Source organism: Macaca mulatta, chromosome 7 (genome assembly GCF_049350105.2).
Source record: "Macaca mulatta isolate MMU2019108-1 chromosome 7, T2T-MMU8v2.0, whole genome shotgun sequence".
In the NCBI taxonomy this organism is placed as follows: Eukaryota; Metazoa; Chordata; class Mammalia; order Primates; family Cercopithecidae; genus Macaca; species Macaca mulatta.
Genome location: NC_133412.1, coordinates 10,905,196 through 10,917,694, shown reverse-complemented (window position 1 = coordinate 10,917,694; position 12,499 = coordinate 10,905,196). Strand labels below are relative to the sequence as shown.

At 44.3% G+C, this 12,499-nt stretch overlaps 1 protein-coding gene across 1 annotated transcript in view; it reads right to left on the bottom strand.

Moving 5' to 3' along the window:
* RYR3 (ryanodine receptor 3) overlaps positions 1 to 12,499 on the bottom strand; it is a 566,953-nt gene that overhangs the window by 135,234 nt on the left and 419,220 nt on the right. Inside the window, exons 44-48 of the mRNA XM_028850703.2 lie at positions 9,302 to 9,482; positions 8,057 to 8,165; positions 6,068 to 6,188; positions 3,537 to 3,706; positions 884 to 1,104 (exon numbers count right to left, since the gene is read on the bottom strand). Of these exons, the coding sequence (XP_028706536.2) occupies positions 884 to 1,104; positions 3,537 to 3,706; positions 6,068 to 6,188; positions 8,057 to 8,165; positions 9,302 to 9,482 (802 nt within the window). The remainder of the gene's footprint in view (positions 1 to 883; positions 1,105 to 3,536; positions 3,707 to 6,067; positions 6,189 to 8,056; positions 8,166 to 9,301; positions 9,483 to 12,499) is intronic.

Here is a 12,499-nt window from a genome sequence, read left to right as displayed (position 1 = left end):
TCATTCAACAAGAAATCAAGACCATACTCAGCTGGCCCCTAACGGGGGAAGCCTGTTGATCCTCTCTCCGGAGCGACCTACAGCAGTGGTTTCTAATCTTGACGACGTATTGGAAACACCCGGGAGGCTTCAAAAGCTGGAATCTTGGGTCTCATCCCTAACAGTTTTGACTTTTTGGGCTGGGATGTGGCCTGGGCACTGGGATATTTATTCCGTAACTCAGCAGGTATTTCTGATATGCAGCTGAGAAGGCAAAACACTGGCTGAAAAATGGCAGATCATACTATTGGCCTGTGCTGCTAAGACCTGTTGTTGAAAGGGTCTTCTTCCTTGGATTCTACAAGACTTAGATTCCTGAGGACCCAAGGCTCTTGGGGTGACTTTACCTTTTGTCCTCAGCTGGCTCTGATGCCCATCTGCAGTCGTAAAAATTACTGCCTTTAACTCCCCATGGTGACTGGAGGTTTTTTTCTTTGATTTGCTGCTGGTCTTGGGAGGCTTAGAGGTAGGTCGCTTTTATTCACAGAGTCTGGCTTCCACGTCAGATGTGCTCATGTAGAAGGCAGACACATCTGCTTCTGGCTCTATCTTGAGAATGAAGACAGCTCTTAATCTGAACACTTTAGGCTTGAAATAGTTTTCTGGTCCATCAACCGTAGTGGGTAAAGCCTAAGCTGCGCCCTCTCCCTTCCCCAAAGGGAAAGATTTTGCCTGTGGCAAATAGGGGAGCCGAGCACATCCTACGAGATGTCTAGGGGAGGGCTGGTGTATGACAAAGGCCTGGAAGCTTCCTTAGCCTAGACCACCAGTTTTTAGATTACAAAGTAAAATGCAGTTGACCTGGATGCATACACAGGGGTAACAGCATAGGATGTGTACTTACTTGCAAATGGCAAGCAGACATTCTTCTATAGTGTCCCTTTGTGCTTTGGTGAGGGAACGTCCCTTGGAAAGCCTGTATATCGTCTGCAGTGTGGAATCAATCAGAGAGGTGCAGTGTTCTGTTCCGGCAAAGAGAGGGGCACATCTTGTGAGGAGCGGGAGCACAGCAGAACATATATACCTATTTAGTGCAAGCGCAGCCTCTGTGGTGCTCAGGGAAACCTAGGGAAAGAAGATTGAGACACAGGTTAATCACCCTGAGGAACAGGGCAAAGCTGGCTCTGCACTGAGTTCCCATGTAGCAAGCTGTGGGAGCTTATATATGTCCACATTGCACAGCAAGGCAGTGAACAACGTTCTACCTTATTAGCAGTTCTATTTTTCTTTTTGCATTTTCAATGAAAAAAAAATCAAGTTAAAAGAAAACAAAAAAAAAATTAGAAAAAAATAATAACAAAGGCTAGCTGGCTCTAAGTCTTCCCAAATGATCCTATAAATATCTGTTCCCTTCAAAATAATTTTGAACTCATTAAAATCAGCTGACGACCAGTCTAACCCAACATTTTGATGCTTGCAAAGTCTAGTTGCCAGGATACTACATTATTATTCTGGTTTTCGCTCTTTTCTCACCTACCAGGGACTCACGCACTGTTATCTTACGACTGTAAGATTAGTGAATGGTTATAGGTCAAGCAGTTTCTCAAATTCACCAGTTTTGTGAAAGAGAAAGTGGAACTCTGACTCCTTTCAGTTAATTGGTGAGCACTGTGATCAATTCACAATCAATACTGACATGAGAGTAGACCCCACTAAAGGGAACCTAACTCTGCATGGGCAACATGGAAAAGGAACAGATACTTGGGTCCTTCTACACAACTCTAACATAACACTTGCTCACGATGTTCTTTTATGTACATTTAGATGGATGCGTTGAATACAAGGAAAACCCATTTAGTGACACTAAATAGCCAAAGTACACTTTACTACCATCTTTGAAAGTTGTAGAACTTCAAAAGAAACCTGGAGATCCACAGAGATGAAACAGTACCACTTCCTGTGATTACTGCAGTCATTCTATCTGTAACACACTTTGTATAACTTAGGATTTGAAAAACCATTTTCTTTGAATGATACACATTTCTCGTTGTTCCTATAAATTATCTAAATTATCAAGTTTGTCTCCTAGAAACTTCAGTAATCATGCTGGGAGAAACAGCTAATCTTCCACATTTATCACTTTAATATACAGAGTTAAAATGAGAAAGGACAGAGCTTTGATTTCAGTAGATTATATGTTTTCAAAAGAGAATGCATGAATGTCTATGTGTTAATGAACTGAATATAACACCTTTTTGTTGTAGATGGTGTTTGGACAAACACGTGATTGAACACCAGATACCAGAATAGCATTTGCTGTTTATCATTAAATTATTTGATCAGGAAGCCTGGGTAGATCCCATGAGTTGAGAAAATTATTTTAAAAATCAAATAATTTATAGAAAAGTTCAAAACAACAGCAGTGGCAGAAGCACTGTTTTAGTTATTCAAAAATAATTATTCATAATTATTCATTATGAATAAAGAATTATTCATTGTTTTATTATATCAAAACGTTGAGTGAGACTGGGTTATTCAGTATTAGGGATCGTATACTCTAATACTGTCATATATACCATTTATCATCTCCCTACCACACATGGGCATGCAGCTCCCACTCAGGTTGGGGCTCGTATGTATTTCCATTTCTGGATAACCCGTGCACGTGGAATCCATCCAAGTCAAGGTATTTGCCGCTGACAACCCATCACAGAGCTCAGATTTCTATCTCTGTTGGACACTAGGTGGAGCCTTTGAGAAACCTTCTAACTGAAAACAACCCTAAACTGGCAAGATGATTTTTAGACTTACACTGATCTAGTTTGTCTTTTCTCCTTGGACCTAGGACTCCTGGTGTACCTTTTTCTGCTTAGTTCTGTCTTGTGGCATCTTGTATCTGAGTTTTGTAACTCTAGGGGCCTCCTCTCTTGATGTTTGTTGATGGTGAACTACCTTATCTATCTCACCCTTGATTTCCAAACTTATATCTGCCTTTGTCCTCATGTACTGACCTTCGTCATACCCCTCACTTCAGACCTATCCATCCTGGTGGTCAGTATATGAAATTATGAAGTGAGAGGAGGAAGAATAATGTCAGCCTATAATGTTGCCAGTCAGCCTTTTTCAAAGGCAATAGAGACATGGTCTCACCAGGGGGTGCTTTTGTCCCCCCAGGGGACATCTGGTGATACCTGAAATTGATTTTGGCAGGGATTCGGGGTGAACTGGGGTGCTACTGATACATAGCAGGTAGAGGCCATGGATGTTGCTAAATGTTCTAAAATGCACAGGGTAACAGGATAACCCCTTACAACTTACCGTCAAGGTTAAAAAAACCGCAATTGAGGGAGTTGGATTTGGGGTCAAATTTACCTATATCTAAGTCTCTGGCTCAATAAATTACCATCTTCCATTTCATGATACCTCTATTTTCTCACCCATTAAAGTAAGCTATTAAAATGTAATTGGTGAGTAAATAGAAAATATTTGCTTCTAAGTCCAACATTACTAATTTTGCAGTGATGGGAACAATAATTTTTGTTATTTTTGCAACTTACTGTATCTAGAGAGGCAGAAGCTCTCAGGTCAGGTAAAAATCCAACCTCCAGCAAGTGGAGCAGAAAAGTTTGATCCTTAATGCCATAGACGCGGTCCAAGAACAGCACCATGGGTGCCTTGTGGTCAGGGCAGAAGTTGGCCGCCATATCCGGCTCACTGACCGACCCATCTGAAAGACACACAGAAAATGTAATTTCCCTTTTTCTATCTCCACAGTCTCAAAAGGTAACACAGAGCTTGTCTGTCTACAGCTTGTTCTCCTTATAAGCGACAGGAAGTTTGGAAAAATACAGATTGAGCATCTCCAATCCAAAAATCTGAAACCTGAAATGTACCAATATCTGAAACTTTTTGGGCACCAACATTATGCTCAATGGAGATCCTTCTCAGAGGATTGTGGATTTTCAGATTTGAGATATGCAACTGGTAAGTATAGTGCAAATATTCCAAAATCCAAAAAAAATCCAGCGCACTTCTAGTCCCAAGCATTTAGGATAAGGAATACTCAACCTGTACAGTGCTGTGCTGAAGGCAGCTTATACTTCATTGAAAAGCCAGTTTAAAATTCCAGCCGGTTGTTAAACATGCTCATTATTAAAAATTAGAATTTACAATTAAGTAGATATTTTAAAAAGGTAACAAATACTAGAACTCCTTACTTCCTAATTATTGCACTGTGAACTGTACTCTCGAGGTTTTCTGCATCAGTCGTATTTGTGTGTTGGAAATACCATCTAATGGTGTGCCATGTCCATTCTCTTCCCAACTCTGTGTTCAGTGACATTGCACTGGCAGCTTGAAATCGGCCATGGTGAGAATGCTTACACTACAGAAATGGGCAAATGCTAGGATCAGGCCTTGATTTATTGCTTTGTTGATTTGAAACATAAGTAAGTGAGGGAGAAAACATTAATGAAGGCAGATTAAGTTTAATATGTCTGTAGTTATTACATCATAAATTGAACAAACTTCGAGGATATCTTGTTGCAATATTTGGAAATAATCGTCTGATTTAGGTGAAATGTAGATCAGGTCATCCAAGAATTCTAATCTTAATCAAGAGGTTCGAAGGTGAAGTGGGGAAATACTATGAAGAAAATAAAAACTGCTTGAGCTGGAGAGTAAAGACAGGATTTCGAGTGAGGACAGAAAACAATCTTCCTCTTCCCGTTTTGTTTACGCTAAAAACTAGGAAAGAGACCCCCAAATGAGCACGCTATAGCCACAGCATATTTAAACACTGTACTGGAAAGGTGTGGGCTTCATAAGGAACCCTGAGAGGCACAAAGATGAAGTCTGAGCCACCCCGGACCCTCGTCCTGCCCAGGCATCAGCGTCAGGCTGCAGAGCCAGAGAGAAGGGGCCTTCCAGATTGCAGGCTGCGGCCTCTCCTGCCCCGTGTACCAGGCGGAGCTGGGCCTGAATGGCTGAGACGGACTTCCTCTCACACATGCCTGGTGTGGTGGGATATTAGTTAGTGTTTTGTGTTGGGAAACACTGAGTTCAACATCTAATTTGCTTTATCTTAAGTTTTCTTAGAGACGTTATCGTTTTACTGTGCTTATACCATGTGATGTATTCCACAGCATTTCCTACACTTATTTGACTCCAGGCCCCTTATTAATATGTACACCTATTAGTATCTCCCACAGAAAGCTTCTGTGGAATATCAGTCTGGGAAACATGACAACGGTTAGAATCACACTTTTTCAATTCCTCCATGAGCCTGGATAATGGGTGGGGTGACTCAGAGAAACAACACTTCGGGGAGAGTGTAAGTTTTGCAAAGGTAAGACTGACTGATGTCAAATGTCACTGGTAGCATTGGGGGAAAACAGTTTATGATCCTCAGCCATGAGGTGTGCGACTGTGGCTGGAGAGGCTGTGTGGGGGCCCGTCTGTCTGTGCCCCCACTGCCTACACAAGCTGGGGGACCCAGGGGAGAAGGAGAAGGGAGGCCGTGGGGAGAGCTTTCGCTTGTCCCATTCTGTCAGCCTCCCTCACCAGGTTGGCATGCTCACAGGAGGACAGCGAGGTCTGTCTGTACCTGTGGGACACAGGGTACAACTGTCTTGACACAGACGAGAGAGCAGACTGAAGTCATTACTTCCAAATTATTTCACTATGAACTATACTCTTGAGGTTTTTTTGCATCAGTTGCATTTGTGTGTTGGGAATACAATCTAATGTGCCATGTCCATTCTCTTCCCAACTCTGTGTTCAGTGACATCACATTGGTGGCTTGGAATTGGCCATGGTGAGAAAGTTTATACCATGGAAATGGGCAAATGCTAGGAATTGGGACTTGATATATTGTTTTGAGATTGCTTCTAGAGAAGACGAGAGAAGACGAGAGCAGCCGGCTAGAGCCTAGAGGAGAAAACTCATCACAGGAAAAGAGCAGGACACTTGCCCTGTGCGCCCGCCCTGCGAGTCAGGGCCCGGGGGCCGTTGTGCTGGGGACAGAGTCCTGCCCCGAGCCAGTGGCTCCTGGGAGACTGCCGCTTCAGCCTGCAGTCACTCCCCTTACCTTTGTTAAGGGAGGGCAGTTTCAAGGGGATGCTGATGATCCCAACCAGGTCTTCTGTGGGGACCAGGGAGCGCAGTATGGACCTGATGCGGATGGCCTCCCCCTTTCCCGTCTGGATGAGCTGGAAGATATAGGGTCGAGAATGACATGAGATAAGTGAGGTTCCCACACCTCGCTCCACCCCACCTCCAAACCTCTGGTAGTAAAATGGCTGAAGGGCAGGGGTCCATTCCATGTTTCCCTAATTGCTACAGACACTTGTGGCCACAGGGAAAGAGGAGAGCGGTCTCTTGATTTTCCAGAAGAGGTGCTACTGAGGAAATAACTGACTGAAGAGGTTGCTAGATTCCTTTGCTGTTATTAAAGTGGCCATGAGGTGGTGGTATCAGGTCCCAGGAAGAAGTACACGGCCTGCTGGTGGCTTCTCAGTGTGACTGCACTGCCAGAAGCTCTTGGTGGCCATGACAGAAGTGTGGACAGCGTGGCCACAATGCCAGACTCTAGAGTTCTGTTAAACGTAGAGATGGGTTATGAATTTCAATTTCTAAGAGTTTGATTAATGCTGGGGATGATGGGTGGGCAAAAAGGGTATAGAGAACGTCAGAGAGAACTTGAGGGGCTCAGGGGCGTTATCCGGGCATGAATAGCCTGATCCACCCTGACACTGATGAACCAACCAACACGCACAAGGGTGTGCATGCATATCCCCCTGCACATGCAGTCTCTGGCTGGGTGTAGCAGGCGTTCAGCTGGGAACTGAATGTCATAGCTCAGGGTCAGACAGTCCCCAGGTGGGCTGGATGGTATGCTGAGATACGATGCTTGGTGCCACCAGGGAAAGCAGAAGGCCTGCCCACCCACCCTGGTGCCACCTCCATCCCCAAGGGTAGAGAAGAGGTGGCTGGTGATGATGGCATCCTTCCCTCACCACTGACAGGGCAGGACCCACAGGAGGGGTCCTGAGAAGGGATGTATGCATGCGTATGTGTATGTGCGTGTGTGTGAGGTGTTGGAGCAGAGAGGCAGTAAGGAAGGAAGAATGGGGCACCCAGATGGGCCTCTGGTGAGCTATCCCATGCCGCCTTCTTGAGAAGCAGCAAACTATAATGTGCTTTCTGATGTGATGAGAGGTGATCAGGAAAGCTAGAGTGTGAACACACAGGGGTTCCTGACCCTCCCCACCCCCGCCAAGACTGTAGAACACTCTAGTGTTTTCTGGGCTCCCTTTCAAGTTTCCTGCGTTTGCTTAAAGGCACAGAAATGGAAAAACAGGCCTACGTGGGTAAGGCTCCTTTATCATAGCAGGAATTGGAATCCTAAGAATTCAGATCAGCCTCCCTTATCAAGATTGAGAGTTGCTTTTCATATGAAAAGCAGCTGTTTCCTCTCTTATGATGTCAGACCTTATATGAAATAAGGCTGCTTCTTTCAGCCCTCAGCAGAGGTGAAAAAAGAAAGGAAAAGAAGGTACTTTTTAGTTCAAAACTAGAAGTCTGAGAAGACATCTCATAGAACAGAACCACCCTTTTGTGATGTCTGCAAAGCTCTACCTCTGGGGGAGAAAATCAAACACCAACCACAGGAAGTCTGCCTTCCTGGAGCCTAACGCCACAGTCGTCAGGGACGGGATCTTCCACGTTGAGGGTCCTGTGGCCATGATCCAGAATCCAGTTGCTCCCATTTTGACCAAATTGAGGCATGTCAAAACACGATTCTGGGAGGCTTTTGAAACAAACTGTGCAGGGGACATGCTCAACTAGTACCACAGAGAACTCACACAAGACAGGGATCTGCCCTGGAGTCCCTCCCTAGAAAGCAGCAGAGTCAGGTATCAGAGGTGGAGACTACTTTTGAAATGAGCTAAAAAGGGACCTAGAAAAAGGCATGTTAGCAAATGTCAGAGACAGAGGAAGGAATGGGGTTCAGGAAATCTATAGTGTTCTCGGCGCAGGTTTCTCAAAGCTGTTCTCTGGAAGCTCTATCACTTACGTGCATTTCAGGAGCACAGCGGCCCAGTAGATCTATAAGGGCCGAATAAAATGACATAATTGCATTGCCCATATGCACGATTTCTTCTTCCTCTTCATCGGCCTCCGTGCTGCTGAGAGAACCAACAGAGGGGAGGTGTGAGGAAGGCTGGCAGGCACTGCCATGCTGGGAGACACAAGTTGCTTGATATGGAAGCACTCTGCTCTCCTTTCCCTTGGAGCCTCACCTTCCTCTAGAAGTCCACAAAGTGGTTTCATTCATTAAGCTCGGGGAACCCAAATATTTATCTATGACATTCACAGGATCCCATGAATCTTAAGGCATGAGTACCGACATGAGCTGATCATCAGACCATAACTCCTACCAATCTTTCAATCCCTTTTCCTCCCCGTGAGGGGAAGATCCAGGGAAAGCACCCTGGACCAGGAGTCAGGAGGGCTCCGTCCCTGTCCTGGCTCTGTTGCTAATAAGCTATATGACCTTGGGCCTCAGTTTTTTTCTCATGTTGCTTGAGGAAGTGGGGAAAGCCTATGTGTAGGGTCCTTTCCAGCTCTCCCAGGTCTGATGACAAAGAAAAATGCCAACCGTCTAAAGAGTTTCTGCTGGGTTATACCCAATCTCTAGATTCCAGGGTCTAATCTAAAGGCTGTGATGAAGAAAGGGACATGATCATGAGACTTGATAAAGGGAAAGTAAGACAATCAGATAATCTACCAACTATATCCTTAACATTTAAATAACATTATAGTGCTGTGACTTTCCACATTCTGCAACTTGCTTTTTCTTTTTTTAAGGAGTCCAATCAAAACACTTTCTTAATTAGTTCTCATGCTTTCAGAAGAAGAAGTGGAGGCACGATCTGGTTTTACAAATGAGGTATGGGTTGAGACACTGTGGGACAAAATACTGAAGGAAACATGCTGAAGTTAGACAAGGAGTAGAACCTTGGCCCAGGCCTTTGCCTCCTACCCCATGGTGATGCTACAGGGAGGCTAAGAGTTTGCCCACTTTGTGATTTCCAGCTGCGCTGAGCAGAGTAGAGAAAATGGAAGGGGTGAAGGTGATGCTGATCACTAGGCTTACTGGGAGAGTCAAGACAACACTGGGCTTGATGAAGTGTAAATGTTTTAGCTGTAACTGTGAAGAACATGTGCTTTCTCTATTACCTCCTAAATCATCCATATACCAACAATATCTGAGAGCTCACCAATTGTATCCGTGCCGGAAGGCAATCCTTTCACTTACACTTCTCTTTTGTATCCTTGAGAGGGGAGGTCAAGCGTGGGGTTCTCAGAGATCTTAATGGCACCCTGCATGGCCGCCAACAGTCCGTTTCCCCCCTCGCCCCGCAGGGCCGGGCCGAAGCACTCTGGGCGTCTGATGAGCAGCTTGACCACAACGCTGGCATTTTCTTCCACACTCTCACCTAAGGGAGAAAGGCACTGTTTCCTTCTCAATGGAAAGGACAACCCCAGAATTGATTTCTAGTTGATGAGGCTGGGAGAACAGTATTTTGTTCAGCTTATCACCTACTCTTTTTTTGGTTTAGGTCAGTCCAGTGGGCAGTGGGAGTGGAGAAGGAACTAAGACACCTGTAACTGATTGTGGTCAGTTAGTTATAAACCCCATGCACTGCACTCGAACCAGCCTCATCTACCCTTAAGATTAGGAGTTGACACTGATGGAGAAAAAGGTGGCTTTGATAAATTGGGTCAGGATCTGTTTATTTAAAGTATTAGGATCAACCATTACAGAACAGGTTTTTACTCTTCAGCTCAGGAGTTTGTACTGTAGAGATTATTTCCATATATTTAGGTCCTCAGAGGGCAGTTAATAAACTACTGAGTCTACCCTGGAATACTGATTCATTCACGAGTGACTTAGTGAACAGAAGAACTTTACATCTTTATTACCTCAGCGAGGGCACATGCAAATCTGCTTCCTTCCTTGAAAGGAGGTAAGATGGTTACTCAGCTGGTGTGCTTCAATTAACGTTTGGGGAAGTGACATATTAGTCTTCTGATTCTGTTACTGATTCTGTATCATACTCTCACAGAGTCTAATACTTACCCTAGGACAGCCAGGTTTGTATGGATAGACTTCAGGTCATTTTTGGAATCATGTATCCAGATGAAGAATCTGCTTGGTCAAGTTTTATTGGTTATTCCTAAACTCGCTCTCTGGGAAGGCAGAGGTTGGAGAATTGTATTCTGTGGCATTTGTTTTTGGATGAACCAGACAACAAAGATAGAGCCTCATTTCCTGATAAAGTGATTAAGGATAGCCATTCTTTTTTTTTTTTTAATTATACTTTAAGTTCTAGGGTACCTGTGCACAATGTACAGGCTTGTTACATATGTATGTCTGTGCCATGTTGGTGTGCTGCACCTATTAACTTGTCCTTTACATTAAGTATTTCTCCTAATGCTATCCCTTCCCCAGCCCCCCACCCCATGACAGACCCCGGTGTGTGATGTTCCCCACCCTGTGTCCAAGTGTTCTCATTGTTAATTCCCACCTATGAGTGAGATCATGTAGTGTTTGGTTTTCTGTCCTTGCGATAGTTTGCTCATGTGTCTGTTGGCTGCATAAATGTCTTCTTTTGAGAACTGTCTGTTCATATCCTTCACCCACTTTTTGATGGGGTTGATTTTTTCTTGTAAATTTGTTTAAGTTCTTTGTAGATTCTGGATATTAGCCCTTTGTCAAATATTTTATTCTCAATAAAAAACATACCTCTGTCTCAGATGAAATCCTAATTTGTATCTGATAATTCATCTCTGAGCCAAGACTCAAGGGCGAGACCTTTTTCCATATTGTGTTAGCTAAAGCCTAAAGCAAAACTTCTCTACAGAATCATAAGAGGCACCTCATTTGTGTCTGAGAATTTATCCCTGAACCCAGTACTCAAAGGCAAGACTTGCTGATGTTATGTATTGCAAGCTTGAAGAAAAACTTTTCTACAGAATCATAGGGTATTTCTTGGAGAACTGAGAGATGACAGAGGTTACAATGTGATACGCTGTTGTATTATTTATTCTTGTGCAAAATATGACCTCAAATATTGGCAGGCTAGAACAATAAATGTTATCTCACAGTATTTGTACAGGCCAGGGATTTTGAAGTGGCTAAGCTAGGTGGTCCTGCCTTGCGATCTCCCATGAGGTGGCAGCTGCCATCTTCCGAAAGCCTGTCTGGGACTGGAGCATCAGCTTCCACGTTCACTCACACAGCTGTTGGCAAGAGGCCTCACTTGCATACTGGATGTTGCGTGGAGGCCTCAGTTGCACACTGGGTGTTGGGTGGAGGCCTCAGTCTCTTATCATGTTGACCTCTCCATAGGGCTGCTTGAGTGTTCTCATGATGTGGCAGCTGGCTTCCCGCAGAGCAAATTATCCAGAAGGACAGTAGAGCAGAAGCCAAGCTGCCTTTAACAACCTGGTCACTTACTGTCACTCTGTTATATCCTATTCATGAGAAGTGAGTCACTAAGTCCAGCTCACATGTAAAGGGAGAATTAGGCTCTGTATTTTGGAGGGAAGAGTATCAAAGAATGTATAGACACATTTTGAAACCATCTTAGCAGTTTAAGTTCTATTTAATACAACATTTTATGAATCAACTTAGAAGTGTTGGGAGTAAAGCATTTTTTTTAAAAGACAGGGTCTGGCTCTGTCACCCAGGCTGGAGTGCAGTGGCATGATCTCAGCTCCGTGCAGCCTCACCCTCTAGGGTTCAAATGATCCTCCCACCTGAGCCTCTTGGGTAGCTGAGACTACAGGCACATGCTACCACAACTGGCTAATTGCTGTTGTTGTTGTTGTATTTTTTTGTAAAAACAGGGTTTCACCATGTTGCCCAGGCTGGTCTCAAACTCCTGGACTCAAGCAATCCTCCTGCCTTGGCCTCCCAAAGTGCTGGGATTACAGGCATGAGCCACCACACCCTGGTAGAGCATCTGAATGAGAACCCAGAAAAATCTAACTTTTTGTTCCAGCTTTTTAGCTCATCACTGTGTGAGTACGCACACTGCACAATCTCACTGGGTCTTTCCCCTGTTCAGCTATGCATGCTCCATCTGGTTTTAGAGTGACTCTGTTAGTCTAACTCAGATGCAGAGATTTCTCCCATTATGCTCAGAGGAATGGGGATGGGGTGGGGTGGCAGCTGAGCTTGCTGTCTGAATGCTTGAAATTGACTCAGGCTCACCTCTCAACTACACTCAATCTTGAACATACCGAATGTGTCTCACAGCCCTGAAGAGTCTACCTCAGACCACAGGTGTAGTCCTGTCCTAGAGCTTGGCTTGCTGACATCCTCTTTTATCACTCAAGCTTTTGTACTGTGGGCCAGATCCAAGATTGTTAGCATGTACCACTCTAAGTTTTAGAATTGTGTAGCTCCACCCAGAAAAAATTTTATTAAACTGAATTTAAACAGTTA